Raw genomic sequence first — 18676 nt, 5'->3', positions numbered from 1 at the left:
CAGGACTTGAGAGGATTGGCTCCAATTTTGAAAGAAGTCCTACTGTAGGTAAAATGCTATCAGCTATGTGTACTACAGAAAAGTCATGAAAGGAGGAGTCAGTGCAGCAAACTTCATTATCATCTTATTTTTAAAAATTGCCTCAGCCACCCCAGCCCTTCAGCAACCACCACCCCGATCTGTCAGCAGCCGTGAAGTCAAGGCAAGACCCTCCACCAGCAAAGAGTTTATACTCACTAAGGGCTCAGGTGATAGCATTTTTTAGCAAAAAGGTATTTTTTAATTAAGGTATGTACATTTTTTTTTTGGCCTCACCTCATGGCTTGCATGGAGAAGGCAATGGCACCCCACTCCAGTACTCTTGCCTGGAAAATCCCATGGACGGAGGAGCCTGGTAGGCTGCAGTCTATGGGGTCGCTAAGGGTCGGACATGACTGAGCGACTTCACTTTCACTTTTCACTTCCATGCACTGGAGAAGGAAATGGCAACCCACTCCAGTGTTCTTGCCTGGAGAATCCCAGGGACAGGGGAGCCTGGTGGGCTGCCATCTCTGGGGTCGCGCAGAGTCGGACACAATTGAAGTGACTTGGCAGCAGCAGCAGCAGCATGGCTTGCAGGATCTTAGTTCCTCGACTAGAGCTCAAACTCAGATCCTCAGCAGTGAGAGTGCTGGGTCCTAACCACTGGACCACCAGGTGTACCAACAGGATTCCCTGAAAGTTGTTTTTTTAGACGTAATGTTGTTGCACGCTTAATAGACTACAGTATAGTGTAACCTTAAGTTTTATATGCACTTGGAAGCCAAAAACGTTTGTGTGACTTGCTTTATTACAATATTCACTTTATTGCTATTATCTGGAATCAAACCCACAATATCTATGAAGTATGCCTGTATATGTTTTATCTCTTACTGAATTTTAATGAATATTTTCTCTATGAAAACCTCATGTGCTAATATTGCCATCATCAACTTAAAAAATAGTCACAACCTAAAAGTTGTGAATTATGTTTTATTCTGTGGGTATTTTTAGAATTTCAGACCTTTAGGACTTCAGACCCGGTAGACAGCATATCAGCTGACCCTGAGAGAACTGCTCTGAGGAGGTTAGGGGACGAGCCAGGTTATATAGAAGTTTTGCAACAAAGGGCAGGTAGTCTGAACATCAAAAGATTATAGTTAATTAAAGGAAGCCAGATATCCCAGGTTAAAGAATTTATCACTTTTCTGTGCATGGGAAGATGCAAGAATCTGAGTTTAGTGGAATCATTGGTTTCGTATGCATCTCAGCTATCTGGGGCCAGTGTCCTGTGTTTTTCACATTCTGAGCATCCCTGGGGCTCACAGTAAGGATTGGTTGCAGTCTGATGGCTGGTATTCTCCATCCTAAGTGTCCTTGCTGTTGCTTCAGTCGTGTCCGACTCTGTGCGACCCCATAGACGGCATCCCACCAGGCTCCCCCATCCCTGGGATTCTCCAGGCAAGAACACTGGGGTGGATTGCCATTTCCTTCTCCAATGCATGAAAGTGAAAAGTGAAAGTGAAATTGCTCAGTTGTGTCTGACTCTTCGTGACCCCATGGACTGCAGCCTATCAGGCTCCTCCATCCATGGGATTTTCCAGGCAAGAGTACAGGAGTGGGGTGCCATCGCCTTCTCCTAAGTGTCCTTAGGGCTCATCAACTCACATTGAAGGGCTGCAATTGCTGATGACTGTGGCATCCTTGTATACTGATATGGCAGGAAATACTTCATTTCTCACCATGTACTAATTTTACTTAGAAAAAAATGTTTATAGACTCTTTCCTTTAAACAATGTAACTTTTAAAAGATTAGCATCAACTCAACAGAAGAGACCTTTCCCAAGATGATTTTATTGCCTTCATCTCTCGTAAAAATACACTCCTTCATGTTTTCTTTCAACTTTTCCCAAATTTACTTTTGCCTCCTCAGCTTAAAAATAGTGAACCTTGGCTGCAGTAGACTCATTTACACCAAGGTATGAGGAGTTGGTATATTACCTTTTCCAAAGAAAATTGCTTTCTTAAAGAAGGAGACTTTTTAATAAATATTTATTTATTCATTTATTTGGCTGTGTCAGGTCTCAGTTGTGGTACATGGGTTTAGTTGCCCCGAGACACTCGGGATCTTAGTTCCTTGACCAGGGATTGAACTCATGTCCCCTGCATTGCAAGGCACATTCTTAACCACTGGACCACCAGGAAGTCTCTTAAAGAAGACTCTTAACTCAAGGTTGAAACTCTCTGAGAGTTAAATGTGCAGCCCTCTGGCATGTGTGTGGACAGACATTTTCAGAGAGTGATTATTGGTATCCCTAACACCGATCATGAACATGGATGCCGCAGTTCTAAAGGGATTCCGTGTTCTTTACTTCTAATACTCTTAAGTCAATCCTTGTATTTTATGTACATCCAAAGAGTTGTGTCTAATTCTTCACTTAAAAGAGCTGAAACTGTAAGTAGCTTTACTAGGAGCACATGTTCTGAATTTATTTTATTGAAAAGTTATGGTTAAGATGGCCAAAAAAAAAAAAGACATTTTTCATCCCCTTCTGCTCTAAAAAGTTCAACCTAAGGTTACAATGTCAAGAAGCAGAAATATCTTGGAAGAAAGCGGGAGGCAATCAGAATTCTAAATCATAATATTCGAAGACAAAAAGGAGGATGAGGAATGGCAACTTACCAGAGAAGAGAAACTGCATGTTGGGGAGGGGGTTGCAGAGGGCATTGGTGGAAGTGCCTTGCAGAATCCTAAAAAACCTCAGGAAGTGGAAGTACAAGTTCCTTGAAAAGCAGGAGTGAGAGGGGAACCGAAAACAGAGAGCATCTTTGAAAAATCCATAGAAGGAGCCATGCGATCCCCAGCCCCGCTCCCCTTCCAGCCAGCAGTCACGGAGCTGCCCCTCCTCACCCTGCACTGAACCAGACAGGATTCTTTCTGCCTGAGGGTAGGCATGGGTTTCCATAGAAAAGCAGGGGAGTCCTGCACCCTGAGCCTTGAGGCTCTCTTATCCTCATCCCCCACCTCCAGCTCCCTGCACCAGTCTTTACATTCTCTGGGCAAGATCTGAAGATGCTGACACTTGGCAGGTCCCCGTGAAAAAGCTACCTAAATCCCCTACTGTGAAGCCTGTCAGTTACTAGCCCCGCCCCACACAGAGACCTTTCCATGAACTTTTTATAACCGCTGTGTTAACTATGAACACAGAACCACAGGGATCAGTAAATTTTTATGGAACGCTCCCAGAATTGAGAAATGATTGAGAACAAAAGCACCCAAACCACAGAGAAAATAGGAATTCAGGGAAATAGAGAAAATGTAGCAAATGACAGTAAACTTAGATGTCTGGATAAGGAAGGTGTGTACATATACACAATATCAGGGCTTCCTTGATAGCTCAGTTGGTAAAGAATCTGCCTGTAATGCAGGAGATCCCAGTTTGATTCCTGGGTTTGGAAGATCCACTGGAGAAGGGATAGGCTGCCCACTCCAGTATTCTTGGGCTTCCCTTGTGGCTCAGCTGGTAATCTGCCTGCAGTGTGGGAGACCTGGGTCTCATCCCTGGATTGGGAAGGTCCCGTGGAGAAGGGAAAGGCTACCCACTCCTGTATTCTGGCCTGGAGAATTCCATGGACTGTACAATCCATGGGGTCACAAAGAGTCGAACACAACTGAGTAACTTTCATTTACTTACTTATACATGATGGGATATTACTGAGCTATAAAAAGGAGCACATTTGAGTCAGTTCTAATGAGGTGGATGAAACTGGAGCCTATTATACAGAGCGAACTATGTCAGAAAGAGAAATATCAATACAGTATATTAACACATATGTATGGAATTTAGAAAGACAGTAACGATGATCCTATATGCAAGGCAGCAAAAGAGAAACAGAAGTAAAGAACAGGCTTTTGGACTCTGTGGGAGAAGGTGAGGGTGGGATGATTTGAGAGAGTAGCACTGAAACATGTATATTACCATGTGTAAAACAGATGACCAGTGCAGGTTCGATGCATGAAACAGGGCACTCAAAGCCTGTGCTCTGGGAAAACCCAGAGGGATGGGGTCAGGAGGCAGGTGAGTGAGGGATTCAGGATGGGGGACATGTGTGCACCCGTGGCTGATTCATGTCGATGTATAGCACAAACCATCACAATATTGCAAACTAATTTTTTTAAAAGATAAAAACACTAAAATCATTATCTTCAGAGAAGTAAGAGGATACCATGCCATTAAAAAGCAATTAAAGAATATGGGAAAACTCAGAAATACACACACATGGATGGATAGATGAATGGATAGATAGGTAGGTAGATACATAGATATTGGAAGAAAAAAGAAACTTCCACGAAATTCAACAAAATAAAAGAATTAATCCATGAACATGCTGTTAATAGGAGTTTTAGAAAGAAGAAAGAACAAACCAGGGAGAATGTTATCAAATCAAGAAAATTTGAAAACTACTATTCTGGGTCCACGTGTGTGTGTTAAGTTGCTTCAGTCGTATCTGACTCTTCAACCCTAAGGACCGTAGCCTGCCAGGCTCCTCTGTCCATGGGATTCTCCAGACAACAGTACTGGAATGGGTTGCTATTTCCTACTCCAGGGGATTTTCCCCACCCGGAGATCGAACTGGCATCTCTTAAGTCTCCTGCATTGGTAGGCAGGTACTTTATCACTAGCACCACCTGGGAAGCCCATTCTGGGTCCAGCATATGCCTAAAACAGACTCACACCAAAGCTATCACTGTAAAATTTAAGAAGACCAGGAATAAAGCGAAGATCTTAAAATCTTCCAGAGAATTTTTTTTAAAGATTATATATAAAGAACACAAAATCAGATTGGCATCAGACCTTTCAAAAGCAGTGCTGGAAACTAGCAGGCAGGAAAGCAAGGGCGTTCAAAATTCAGACAGAAAATAATTTCGAATCTAGGAATGTGTGTCAAGCTAAACTATCAATCAAATGTGAAAGATTATAGAGACATTTTCTTAGCCGTGCTCAAAAAATACTTACTTTCCATACATTCTTCCTAAGGAAGCCATGGGTGACTGCTTTACTGAAAGGTACTAAACCAAGAAGGTTGAAGACAAGGATACAGCAAACTGGGTACCCTACACTAGAGAAAGAAAAAGGAAGCTGTCCCATGAAAGGGAAGGGAAAGCTCAGGGTAACAGCTGTGAGGCAGACCCAGAGGGCAAGAACAGAGGCAGAAGATGGGGGTTCCAGAAAGAGTTCCTGGGAGAGGAAGAGAGAACTAATACATTTTCTGAGAGGTTTGGACTTTTAGAACATTTTATTGAGAGACATTTTACAGAAATGTTGGAGAGTTTGAAAAGAGTCTGATATTCAGAGAAATTAAGCAAATGAGGGAAAGACAAGTATTAAACTCTGAAAGACACAAAGCCCAAGAAAATAACTGCCGTCATAGTACAGTGTTTGGCTTGGTGTGAATAATATTTATATTGTCATAATGGCTGAGAATACTGAACATGGATGTAACGTGGGCTGGAATTAGGGGAGAAGAAATAGAAATGAGCTAAAATTCTCATCTGCTAAAATAGATTAATAGATAACAATCTAAAATTGATCAGTAAAGACATAACACACACATTATGCAGAAATATGGAGAGAAGTTCTAGACAAAAATAGCTAAAATTGCTTAAAGTGGACAGGATACAGAGGGGGGTGAAAGAAATAAGCTGCTTCCTTTTTTTAACTTTTAGTTATTTGTATATAATACCTTGATTAAAATAAAATTGGTTTTGTGTGTAAGTGGAAACCCAGTTTATGTGTTTATGTCACTGATGAAACCATTTAGGAAGTTTAATCCTTTGGCAGCTGCCTTTTCTGTTTGCTTTCAAGTTGTGTTAAGAATGTATGCTACCTATCAACAGTAGGTTTGATTCCTATTTTAGATAACACTTGTTATCTGGGCTGTGATTCGAATTGGACCAAATGGCTGTGACAGCATGGAGTTTCATGAAAGTGGTCTGCTTCGATTTAAACAAGTATCTGACATGGGAGTTATACATCCTCTTTACAAGAGCACAGTAGGAGGAAGGCGAAATGAAAATTTAGTCATCACTGGCAACAACCAGCCTGTAAGTAACCATATTATTTGAGAAACATTAGAGAAAAATTCTTGGTAAAAACCTCAAGTTGATTGTTTGAAATGGATATTTTCCTTTAGAGAAAATTCATAATTATATTTCATAATATTGGCCTTGTAATCCATTAATATTCAGTACTTTCTTAATATTCTAGGTTTTGTTTATGGTAACATTTTCTGGGATAGATATAATTACTGTAAGAATGCGTAGTTACTCGTTTTCTCCTCCATATGAAGAAACCATTTTATAAAGCACCTTCATCCCACCCTCGCTTTCCCCCACTGTGTCCAATATGATATTGTAAAGCAGTTATCCTCCAGTTAAAAATAAATTTTAAAAATCAACACCTTCCCAGGTTAGAATAACCTCTACTCTCTGGGTGTCTGGTAGGGAATACGTCCATCTAGTCAGTGGCAACCCCTACCGAGTGGCTAATATAACTGACCAGAACCTGAAGGAAGCATCCTTACTGGCCCTGCCCACCTTAGCTCTGGGTCCTTGTGCTCGGCAACCATCTGTTTTCTGCCAAGCATTACAGCACATAAGCATGTAAGCCCTCATTTGAAAGAACTCTTCTCCCAAGTGGGTGGAGGGAGTCAGAGAGGCAGTGAAGATTACTTGAAGTTAAAGGTCTGTTATTGTAGAGTTTTGATAATGCTCTTGATGAATTTTGGATGCAGCCTTTTTCAAAAACATATTCATGATGAATTGTTTTTCTGAAGATTGTTTTTCAGCAAGGGACAACAAAGCTCAGTGTAGAAAAGAACAAAACTTCTATTACAAGTGACATTGGCATGCAGTTTTTCGACCCAAGGACTCAAAATATCTTATTCAGCACAGACTATGAAACTCATGAGTTTCATTTGCCAAGTGGAGTGAAAAGTCTGAATGTTCAAAAAGCATCTACTGAAAGGGTATGGTTTATTTTCTTTGCTTTATTAATGGTAGAGAATTACTGTCTAGAGTTACAAAGTGTGTATGGAGGGGAGGCAGTTTTACTGATACAGTGCTGGGAAAGAATTAACTCCAAAATAGTGGAAAAGATTAGTTCTACATTTGTCATCAACTGGTTTGTGTGATCATGATCAAATCATATCTCTTTACATCTATAAAATATGAATGAAAACACTTGCCTTTCATATTTTTTCCTTGAAACTTCTACTCTTCTATCTCTAATAATAATTCTCACTTTAATTTAGAAATTCTTCATCACTAGTTTTTTTTTTTTAATTTTCAGATTACTAGCAATGCTACTAGTGACTTAAATATAAAAGTTGATGGGCGTGCTATTGTCCGTGGAAATGAAGGCGTATTCATTATGGGCAAAACAATTGAATTCCACATGGGTGGTAATATGGAGTTAAAGGCTGTGAGTATTTTTTGAATTTAAGTGAATTGCTAGATTCTTGGGTACATAAACTCATATTTGGAAAGTATAGTTATGAAAAATGATAGTGTATTTGTATTTTTTTGACATGGAAAGATGTTCACAATAGATTATGAAGTGGAAGTAAGTTGTAAAACAATGTGTGAAATACTTCATTTTTATTTTTCAGATTATATGTATGTTTATAAAAACCTGGAAGGTTATGCCAAAATGTCAACAATGGTTAGTTATGGCCAGCAGGGTAACAGATGATTTTTATTTTATTTCTGCTTGCCTGTTATTTTCTAAAAAAAATTTTTTGCATAATGATGCCTGTATTATTTTAAAAGGCAAGCAAACAAAAAAAACCTTCTTAAAGAATATAAAAATAACTATCCATGCCCTGAAGTTTTTGGGGCTTTTTTCAGTTAAAGATATTTCATATCTCTTCCTGGGTTTTGTATCTAGTGATGTAAAAATCAATTAGTCAATATATAAAATGTGTTTTTATTTATACATCTGTTATTTAATTGTAAAGGAAAAAGATTTTGTCTTTATTATACCTGTTGAAAAGCACAGTTTTCTTTGTGCCTCACAGACTATATCTGTACTTTAATAGGTAACATATTTCATGTAAGGGAGCCATAAGTCTAAAAACATTTTACCTGTTTCATAATTCTGGTCAAAGTATATTTATTCAGAATGTCTTTTGGGCACCTGCTGTATGCTATCTAACTAAAGCTAATTAAATTTATCAAGCATTAAATAACAAAGATGAACTTAAACCTAAGGACTTACAAAATAATTCTTTCCTTTAAAAAAATGGTTTTTTCACTTTCATAAATATCTTTTTCCTCTGAAGAACATGTACCAGTCTATAAATAGTAAATATGAACATAAAATGTGATTCTTATCAGAAGCTCAGTATCAGTACTGAGTACTCTTTGTGTACCCTGTAAAAAGAAGCCATCCTTCTGAGAGAGTAATAGTGTCACAGAGGGGCTGCTGTTCTCCACATCAGAAGCTCAGAAGCAAGAGCTGTGACTGATTTGTTTATACCCATTAGCAAATTACCTAAATCTTTTAATTTTTTCTACTCGAAAATTCTACCTGTTGTTAATGTGACATACTTTGAAATATATACACACACCCCTCCCCCAATATCTCCACAGTTAAAGAAAAAGAAGCCAGTGTTGAAAAGATAATTAGCTTTATCTTTCAGCTAATATCAGAGGTTGGTTTTTAAGTGTGTGGCTAAGCATTAGGAAGAATCTTATCAATTAAACTGCTTTTTTAAAAAAATGTGCTAAGACAGATATGCTATCACTTATATATGTAACCTAAGGAATAATACAAATGAACCTATATACAAAATAGAAACTGATTCATGGACATTGAAAACAAACATGGCTACCAAAGGGGAAAGAAGGGCAGGCAGGGAGAGAGAAATTAGGAGTGTGGGATTAACATATACAAATTACTATACATAAACTAGACAACAAGGATTTACTGTATGACACAGAGAACTATATTCAAAATCTTGTCATAACTTATAATGGAAGATAACCTAAAAAAACAGATGCATGACTGAATCACCTTGCTGTACACCTAAAACTAATACAATATTGTAAATTAACTGTTCAGTTCAGTCTCTCACTCGTGTCCGACTCTTTGCGACCCCATGAATCGCAGCACACCAGGCCTCCCTGTCCATCACCAACTCCCAGAGTTTACTCAAACTCATGTCCATCCAGTCGGTGATGCCATCCAGCCATCTCATCCTCTGTCGTCCCCTTCTCCTCCTGCCCCCAATCCCTCCCAGCATCAGAGTCTTTTCCAATGAGTCAACTCTTCACATGAGGTGGCCAAAGTACTGGAGTTTCAGCTTTAGCATCATTCCTTCCAAAGAAATCCCAGGGCTGATCTCCTTTAGGATGGGCTGGTTGGATCTCCTTGCAGTCCAAGGGACTCTCAAGAGTCTTCTCCAATACCACAGTCCAAAGGCATCAATTCTTCAGCACTCAGCTTTCTTCACAGTCCAACTCTCACATCCATGCATGACCACTGGAAAAACCATAGCCTTGACTAGATGGACCTTAGTCGGCAAAGTAATGTCTCTGCTTTTGAATATGCTATCTAGGTTGGTCATAACTTTTCTTCCAAGGAGTAAGTGTCTTTTAATTTCATGGCTGCAGTCACTATCTGCAGTGATTTTGGAGCCCAAAAAAGTAAAGTCTGACACTGTTTCCACTGTTTCCCTATCTATTTGAGCTGAAGTGATGGGACCAGATGCCGTGATCTTCGTTTTCTGAATGCTGAGCTTTAAGCCAACTTTTTCACTCTCCTCTTTCACTTTCATCAAGAGGCTTTTGAGTTCCTCTTCACTTTGTGCCGTAAGGGTGGTGTCATCTGCATATCTAAGGTTATTGATACTTCTCCCAGCAATCTTGATTCCAGCTTGTGCTATACTTCCATTAAAAAAACAAAAAAACTGCTTTACAAATTAAAAGAAAGTAAAATTACATGACCACAAGATGGCAGCATTGGAACAAAATTTGAAAATTCCATATACTATCTCAATTCCATGTACTATGTCTGAAAGAGATTGGAATACCAGACCACCTGACCTGCCTCCTGAGAAATCTGTATACAGGTCAGGAAGCAACAGTTAGAACTGGACATGGAACAACAGACTGGTTCCAAATAGGAAAAGGAGTAACTCAAGGCTGTATATGGTCACCCTGCTTATTTAACTTATATGCAGAGTACATCATGAGAAATGCTGGGCTGGAAGAAGCACAAGCTGGAATCAAGATTGCCGGGAGAAATATCAATAACCTCAGATATGCAGATGACACTACCCTTATGGAAGAAAGTGAAGAAGAACTAAAGAGCCTCTTGATGAAAGTGAAAGAAGAGAGTGAAAAAGTTGGCTTAAAACTCAACATTCAGAAAACTAAGATCATGGCATCCGGTCCTATCACTTCATGGCAAATAGATGGGGAAATAAAATTTAAAAATAAAGCATTCTTTATTTTGGGGGGCTTCAAAATCACTGCAGATGGTGATTTCAGCCATGAAATTAAAAGATGCTTGCTCCTTGGAAGGAAAGTTATGACCAGCCTAGACAGCATATTAAAGAGGAGAGACATTACTTTGTCAACAAATGTCCATCTAGTCAAGGCTGTGGTTTTTCCAGTAGTCATGTATGGATGTGAGAGTTGGACTGTAAAAAAGCTGAGTGCCAAAGAATTGATGCTTTTGAACTGTGGTGTTGGAGAAGACTCTTGACAGCAAAGAGATTCAACCAGTCCATCCTAAAGGAAATCGGTCCTGAATATTCATTGGAAGGACTGATGTTGCAACTGAAACTAATACTTGCCCACCTGATGCGAAGAGCTGACTTATTTGAAAAGACCCTGATGCTGGGAAAGACTGAGTGCAGGGGGAAGAGGGGACAACAGGATGAGATGGGTTGGAGGACATCACCGACTCGATGGACATGAATTTGAGTAACCTCCAGGAGTTGGTGATGGACAGGGAGGCCTGGAGTGCTGCAGTCCATGGGGTCGCAAAGAGTCGGACATGATTGAGCAACTGAACAACAACAACATCACTAACATAATCAATTAACTGTTTCCATCACTTCATAATCAACTTTCTCTCATTGCTTTAAACACCCTGTATAAGCTGATAACTCTCAACTTTGGAACTTCTTTCTCCCCTGAACTAAGATTCATATATCCAACTGCCTTCCCACCTTTCCATTTCAGTGTCTAATAGGCATCTCAAACGCAGCACATCTAAAAGTCTGCATATCCTCCCTCCCTCCCCAAACATGTATTTCTCTCAGTGTTCCCATCTTGTTAAATGGTGCCCATTGGTTCATCAGCAGAGCCCACGGGCTCTACCTTCAGAAGATGTACAGAGCCTGGCTGATGCTCGCCACCTCCTCCACCATGGTGCAGACCACTGTCATTTCCTGCCTGCACTGCCAAAACAGCCTCCTCTTTCACCCCTGTACGCAATTCTCTATAAAAACAGCAGAGAAATCCTTTTTAAAAGATCATGTCACTTCTCTATTCAGAACCCTCCAAATGTCTTCCCATCTGATTGGGAATAAAATCCAAAGTCCATTCCCTGGCCCCAGGTGTCTGGCCCCTGGTTCTTTTTGTGACTCACCTCCTTCAGCCACACTGGCCTCCTGTCTGTTCCTGGAACACAAGTCCCACGAGCATACTGTTCTTTCCTTTGCCCCATCACCCACATGCCCTGCTCCCTCCTGTCACCCAGTTGCCATCAGACTGTGACCTTACCAGAGAGGCCTTCCCTGACCTTCCTCGGTAAAGTAGAACCCCACCTGGTCACTCTCTCTCTACTTATCCTGACTTGCTCTTCTCAGATGATGTTTGTTTTACCTCTTAAGATGTTTATTGTCTGCCCCTCCCCAGTAAAACATCAATGTATGAGGACTTGAAATTTGCCTGTCTGTTGACTGCTATGTACTCAACACCAAGAATAGTGTCTGACACACAGGAGACATTTAAAAATTAATCACTGAATGAAGGAAAAGAAGAAAAGGGAAGAAGGGAGAGAGAGGAGTTCCAAAAGAGAAAGAGTCTGCAATATAATAGTGCTCCTGGGACAGTGGGCTTGAAGAAGAGAACTTCCAGGCAGCCTTCTTTGAGTATCTGGTCTTCAAAATTATATGGCTTGAATCTTCATTTATGGTGTTACCAAAAATAATTGGAAATTAATATTACTTTTCTCTAAGAGAGAAACGTTTTCTAGTTTTTCTTTTTCTGTTCATTGTCAGAAACATCTCAATCAGATACTTGGTTAAAACTCTCTTAAGTAGTAGCAAATGAAAATGATCTGAGGCTTGATCAGTCAGTCTTATGTGCACTTAGGAATTTTGATATAATTTTTAGCTAACAGAAATAAATTGTGTTAAGTGTATAAATACACCTTATGAACAGTTACTAAGAGGTCACTAGTCGAATTTTGATTGGTTTGGGGATTTTTTTGTTATTTTGGTCATGAGTTTATTCTATCTTACCACCTTCTATTCTTGCTCATATTTCAGTGAGTTTTGTTTATTATTTTTGTTCTGTCCCTTCTTATGGGTGTAAATAAACTGTAATGATTTTTCTCCTGATAGGAAAACAGCATTATCCTGAACGGAACTGTGATGGTCAGCACAACTCGCCTCCCAAGTTCCTCCAGCGGAGACCAGTTTGGTGGTGATGACTGGGTGCGTTACAAACTCTGTATGTGCGCTGACGGAACACTCTTCAGAGTGCAGGTGACGGGTCAGAACATGGGCTGCCAGACCTCAGACAACCCCTGTGGAGACCCGTACTAGAAGAACCCAAGAGGACATCAATAGATTCGTATTGTGACTTGACTTTTTATCTTTTTAAGACGAGGCACGCATATCATGTTTTTACGGAGTTTGTGGTAACTCATAATTATTTTATCTGCAGTGCACTGCGGCATCTATTATGTAGTCTCCATGTTTAAGATAGTCTCAGAGAGCCTAAATTCTAATACATTTCATTGAGTTGCACTGATCTTCAATTTACGGTTCTCTAAAATTATTGAGAGAAGTGAATATAATCAAAAGTAATCTTTAAAGAAGTATTTTTTTAATGCCACTGTTCCTGTCTAAAGGATAAAGGGATGAAGCAACTGTTTAGACTCACTGTAAGTAACTTTTGGTAACTAATGGGGATAGACCCACTTAAGATATTTAAAGGTACACCATCTATAAATGTTACATGTTCTGTCTTTTGGCTTCTAAGAGGAAAGACAGATTTTTAGTGCATTACTTTTAACTATATTCTCGCATACAAGTGAGGTCACTAAAGAGCTTCACATATCGGAGATAGTAAGGAACTAAAGGTCTGTCTTGTCACAGCTATGGTTTTTCCAGTAGTCATGTATGGATGTGAGAGTTGGGCTATAAAGTTGAATGCTGAAGAATTGATGCTCTTTAACTGTGGTGTTGGAGAACACTCTTGAGAGTCCCTTGGACTGCAGGGTGATCCAATCAGTCCATCCTAAAGGAAATCAGTCTGAATATTCATTGGAAGGACTGATGTTGAAGCTGAAACTCCAATACTTTGGCCACCTAATGTGAAGAGCTGACTCATTTGAAAAGACCCTGATGCTGAGAAAGATTGAAGGCGGGAGAAGGGGACGACAGAGGATGAGATGGTTGAATGGCATCACCAACTCAACGGACATGAGTTTGAGTAAACTCTGGGAGTTGGTGATGGACAGGGAGGCCTGGAGTGCTGCAGTCCATGGGGTCACAAAGAGTTAGACACGACTGAGTGACTGAACTGAACTGATGGTTCCTTAGTTTTGCACTAGGAAGAAAATACTCTAAGAGAATGTTCACTCATTAAATGTTGATTTACTTGTTAAATACTGTGTTCGCAATGTGGTAGAAATGAAAGCACCATCTCAGCTTTAACTAGTAAATGATGATAGCTGTCACTTACTGAGCATCTTACACTGCTAGGCATTGTCCTAAGCATTGCACATGTAATGTCTAGTTCTCACTACAAACTCTATAAGAAGATGGTATCCCAGTTGACCCATTTAGGAAACTGAGGATTAGAGAAGTTAAGAAACTTGCCTGAGGAAAGAACAGAGTTGGGATTGGAAATCAGATGTGATTCAAACCTAGATGGACCTGTTTCTAAATACCACATTCTTTTTATCACTATTGTACTGGATTTTAAGGTATTTAAAACTCTAGAAAGATGAACAGAGGCTAATTCAGACTTAGCTATGCAGATAAGAATCAAAACAGTTGTGCTACCCTAGATAAAAGAAAATCAATCTCATGTCAAATAACTGACCAGTCAATGTCAGATTTTAAAGTTTCTTAAGCCAATTCCAAAATATTATACTATAGAGAGGTCATAGTTGTGGTTTACCCCCATTCCCCAACTGGGGTGCCTGAATGGGTAAAGGGGTTGCCAAGATATGTATACCTCAGCCTTTGGGGTGGCACGGTGGGAGACCGGGAGGTCATGTCCCAGGTGAGCCCCGCTGGCCAGAGATGGCTGGTGAGTTTACCCCAGCGAGCCAGACAGATATTAACCTTTTTAATACGTGCCAAACCTTGAGGAGAGTCAGGAAGCACTGGACTAAAGGGTACTAATGCAGGAAGTAATACAAGTAATTTTTATGTAAGATGAGAATTGATCTATGCTTCTAATGTCAGCACCCATTGTAATGATTTACAACCCTCAAGCCTGTTGATTTTTAATGTGTTTCATATTTGACTTAAAAGGAATTCTAGTATTATTAACACACGTGCAACATCAGGAAGAGAGACTTCAAAGTAGTGTACCATAAAGTAGGCAGCAGAGATAAACCGTAATGCCCATTTTGCACTTAAATATAACAGTATTCTGTCCTTGACACTTTGAACTATATAGATGAGAAAATCAATACAAAAATAATTTGCATTCGGTATTGTCAGTCTCTTTGACAGAAAAACCAAACCAAAAAACAGTAGAGACTGATTTGCCTATTACTGAGTACAGTTTTTAAGTGAAGGAAAAAAGAGAGGAAGTGAAATTTATGCCCTCTGGGTATTGTTAGTTGTAGTGATATTCAAAACCCATATGAATATATTCAGTTTCATTTAACATCTGATGATATTCAGAAAAAAAATCCATTGGAATTTTCATTCAGCGGCTCAGTATGTTTGTAAGTTTTACATTCATTACATGTCTGCTTTATTTAGATTTGCTTTGCAGTTTTGTTTAGATAAATATTTTTACAAAAACCACAAAACACTATGTTACAAAGTATTATTTATTGAATGTAATTCATGAAACAATCTGTTTTTACTTCTCTGAGAAATAACTTGTTTTTGATACATTTCCATAAAGTGCTTTGGACATGAGAGAATATTTTGATGTTTTTATAGAACTGATTGTTAAGGTAACAGGTATAATATTTTAGGACACTTTACAGGTAGCTTTTGCTTCTTCATCGAAACATAGACCTGGAAAATTCCCTGGGAAGCAGAACGAGAACAAACCATCCATTTTGTGTAACAGTAAAGCCTCAGCTACTCATTCTTCCCATCAGATGGTATTTTTCTATAAACTGAATTCTTAACTTTGCCTCTTCTGCTGATTCCTCCCCTGCATCAAGCACTGATACGACAGGCAACAGACTTAGGGTGAGTAGAGGACAAGTCAGACAAGATCCCAGGAAAATGGGGCCTCCCACGCTTGTTTAAATAACTGCGCTCCTTTAGAGGTAGATGACAATGACAAGGGGGACAGATGAAATGAAAGCAAGGTATTTTAGAGGCTGTCTAATGGGCAGGTAGGAAGAATGCAAAACAACACACAGTAGGGACTGTCTATGTGTTATCTGTAATATTTAAAAATATACTTGTGTTCTTTTTGCATTATGAAAAAAACAAATGGTGTGTGATAGTTTTGAATGAACAGTGAAAAGTTCTACCTAGTTTTGAGTGAGTTCTTTAAAAGGATGAGGATGTTACGGTGCTAAACTTGACAAAAAAAAGAGACCATTGAAATGCTAATAATTTTAGTAACCTTTTTTCAAAGCATTGAGGGGGCAAAGATTACAAATTATGCCATACAAAAATAAACATACAAATCTGTTTTGAGTTACTCATTTGACTTTCAGTTGATTCAGTTTGTAATAACTATTAATGACTTCTGTTTACAATAAAGATTCTATAAAATTGTTTGCTGTTGATTTTTTAGTTGTTAAAATATTGGCAGGTTTCTACTCACTCCTATAAACATGTTGAATAGCTTGAGAATTGGGCACCCCCAGTATTTATGTCATCTCTCTGGAATGCTAGAGCTGAGTGAGAAGTTGTACAGTCCCAGTCTGGAAGTTCCTGCCCTCTGCACTGCAGAAGGCCTCTCTCTCTGGTATCTTTTCCCCAGCATCCCAGGGGAATGTGCGCTACACGGTCTGTCATCTCTGCAAGAGGCCAGAGCTTAGATAAGAAAGGGTTAAAGGTTTGCCAGAGGGCGGGCTCCAGGGCGGATGGGTGGAGCCTCAGAGGTTTAGGTCTAAAATCCTCACCTGGCATGATTCGGAGAGAGCCCACTGGAAAGAATCCCTGAGGACCAGAGGTATGCCCAAGAAACAGTGTTCCTGTTGTGTGCTTTCTACATCCTGGCAAAACTGGCCTCTTGCTCTTTTTTCTTCTAATTGTGGTAACTTTCATATAGGAATGGACTCATTTCCGTTCTACTTTCTGATTTTTCTACTGCTTTCTCCCTACCTCTCACTGACACACCCAACATTTCTAACTGCTTCCTCATAACTTCAGCTTGAATGTGTCCATTTATAGATTTATGTTTTACCTAATTGTCTCCAGTAGCCTCGGAAAATATTCCTGGAGTTCTCAGATGTTCCTTACCTAATAGAGGTTTGTTTTATATATATATATATATATATAAAATATATATATAAAATCTTTTGAATTTATTTTTAATTGTGGAGGATAATTGCTTTACAATGTGTTGGTTTCTGCCATATGACAATGGAGAGGGGACATATGTATATTATGGCTGGTTTGCATTGTTGTATAATATTTTTTTAATTTATGAATTAATACCTTTCATTTTAAGATACAAAGTTATCAGCTGTTTTGAAGTCAAATCTACTAGTTACAGATAAATCTCTTCAACTTAGAATCAGGTAAGTGGGGAAAAAAAGTGAATTTTTTTTAAGTCCCCTTAAAAAATTTTTCAACCACGTTTCTCTTTAATATTATAGTATGCCTATGAATGATGACTTTTTTCTGTTACTGCTGATATTGTGACATTAGCTTGCTATATAATTGTATACTGATGATTTAGGCTTTGAATGTAGTAACAAATACCTTTCTGACTATACAAATTAATTCAATTGCTGGTATTACATAAGCGGTACACTTTAAAAATCAATCACTCCTCCATGCTGAGGGCACCTTTGCAGTTCATGGCCCATGTGTACCTGAATTTAGATGCCCTTCAAAATATGGCAGATTTGATCTTACATGACACCAAAGTTTAAAAAGTTGCATGGTAAGTTTCATTCACTCCATCTATTCATTTATCCAAGCAGAGTATAACCCTATGACAGACTGCAGACTTAAAAATATAGAACCTGGGGGGAAATATGTAAATTTAGATGATAACTAGGTTGGTGATACAGATATATCCCTATTTATAGATAGCATAGTCCTATGACAGACTGAAGACTATTAAAAATATTTTTTAAATAGGAGAACTTTTATCTTTATGTGTATATATTTTTAAAATAGGGGAACTTTTTATGTATGTGTATATAAATTTTAGATGATAAATAGGTTGATGATATAGATACAGCCCTATTTATATTAGCAAAACCCTATGACTGAAGAGTATTAAAAACATTAAAAAGTGGGGGAACTTTTATCTTTATGTGTATGTGTATATATATAAAAACATGGCCCTTACCATCTGGGAGCTGTTGTCTTTTGGGGTGTTAAAAACAGATGCAAAGCAATGCGGGATAGTATTGATATTCTGTCAAACTGAATGTTACTAACATATATTCATTCATTCAATAAATATTTATTGAAAGGTTTCTGGATAAAATAGAGGCCAAAGCAGGAAAAAGGGTCTTCAGGCCATAGGATCTGTGATAGATCTAGAAGGACATACATAGGTTTTGAACTGAGAAGAGGAAAGGGCTTTGGGCTTGGAATTAAGAGTGAACCAAAAGCTGATTTTTGCATGAGCTCTGCATATATATTGAGGTGCACAACCCTCATCTCATAGGTACTCCACATGTGCTTTCAAAACTAATTCATAAAGTTATGTAAATAATACAAAGCCTAGGATGCTGACCCAAGGGATTTGGACTATTGGCACTGAGGATCCCTTTAAGGATTTTGAATGAGGGAATGAAATGAGGAAAACAGTACTGTGGGGAAGTAACCCTTCGGAATTTCATTGGATAAACCAGGAAGGAAAATCAAGAGGCAGTAAAAACGGCAGGAAAACTAGTTAGCCCATTCTAGTACTCCAGTGTTCTTGTCTGGAGAATCCCAGGGACGGGAGAGTCTGGTGGGCTGCCGTCTCTGGGGTCGCACAGTGTCGGACATGACTGAAGCGACTTAGCAGCAG

At 39.1% G+C, this 18676-nt stretch overlaps 1 protein-coding gene across 1 annotated transcript in view; it reads left to right on the top strand.

Annotated features, from left to right (window-relative positions):
* Positions 1–16253, top strand: part of SGCB (sarcoglycan beta) — a 28606-nt gene extending 12353 nt beyond the window's left edge. The window contains exons 3-6 of the mRNA XM_040238189.1: positions 5939–6124; positions 6856–7047; positions 7371–7502; positions 12661–16253. Of these exons, the coding sequence (XP_040094123.1) occupies positions 5939–6124; positions 6856–7047; positions 7371–7502; positions 12661–12864 (714 nt within the window). The 3' untranslated portion in view covers positions 12865–16253. The remainder of the gene's footprint in view (positions 1–5938; positions 6125–6855; positions 7048–7370; positions 7503–12660) is intronic.
* Positions 16254–18676: the final 2423 nt, after the last annotated feature.

The sequence above is a fragment of the Oryx dammah genome, unplaced genomic scaffold (assembly GCF_014754425.2).
Source record: "Oryx dammah isolate SB20612 unplaced genomic scaffold, SCBI_Odam_1.1 HiC_scaffold_3, whole genome shotgun sequence".
In the NCBI taxonomy this organism is placed as follows: Eukaryota; Metazoa; Chordata; class Mammalia; order Artiodactyla; family Bovidae; genus Oryx; species Oryx dammah.
Note: the sequence above shows the minus strand (reverse complement) of the source record. Positions and strands in the feature narration are given on the sequence as shown.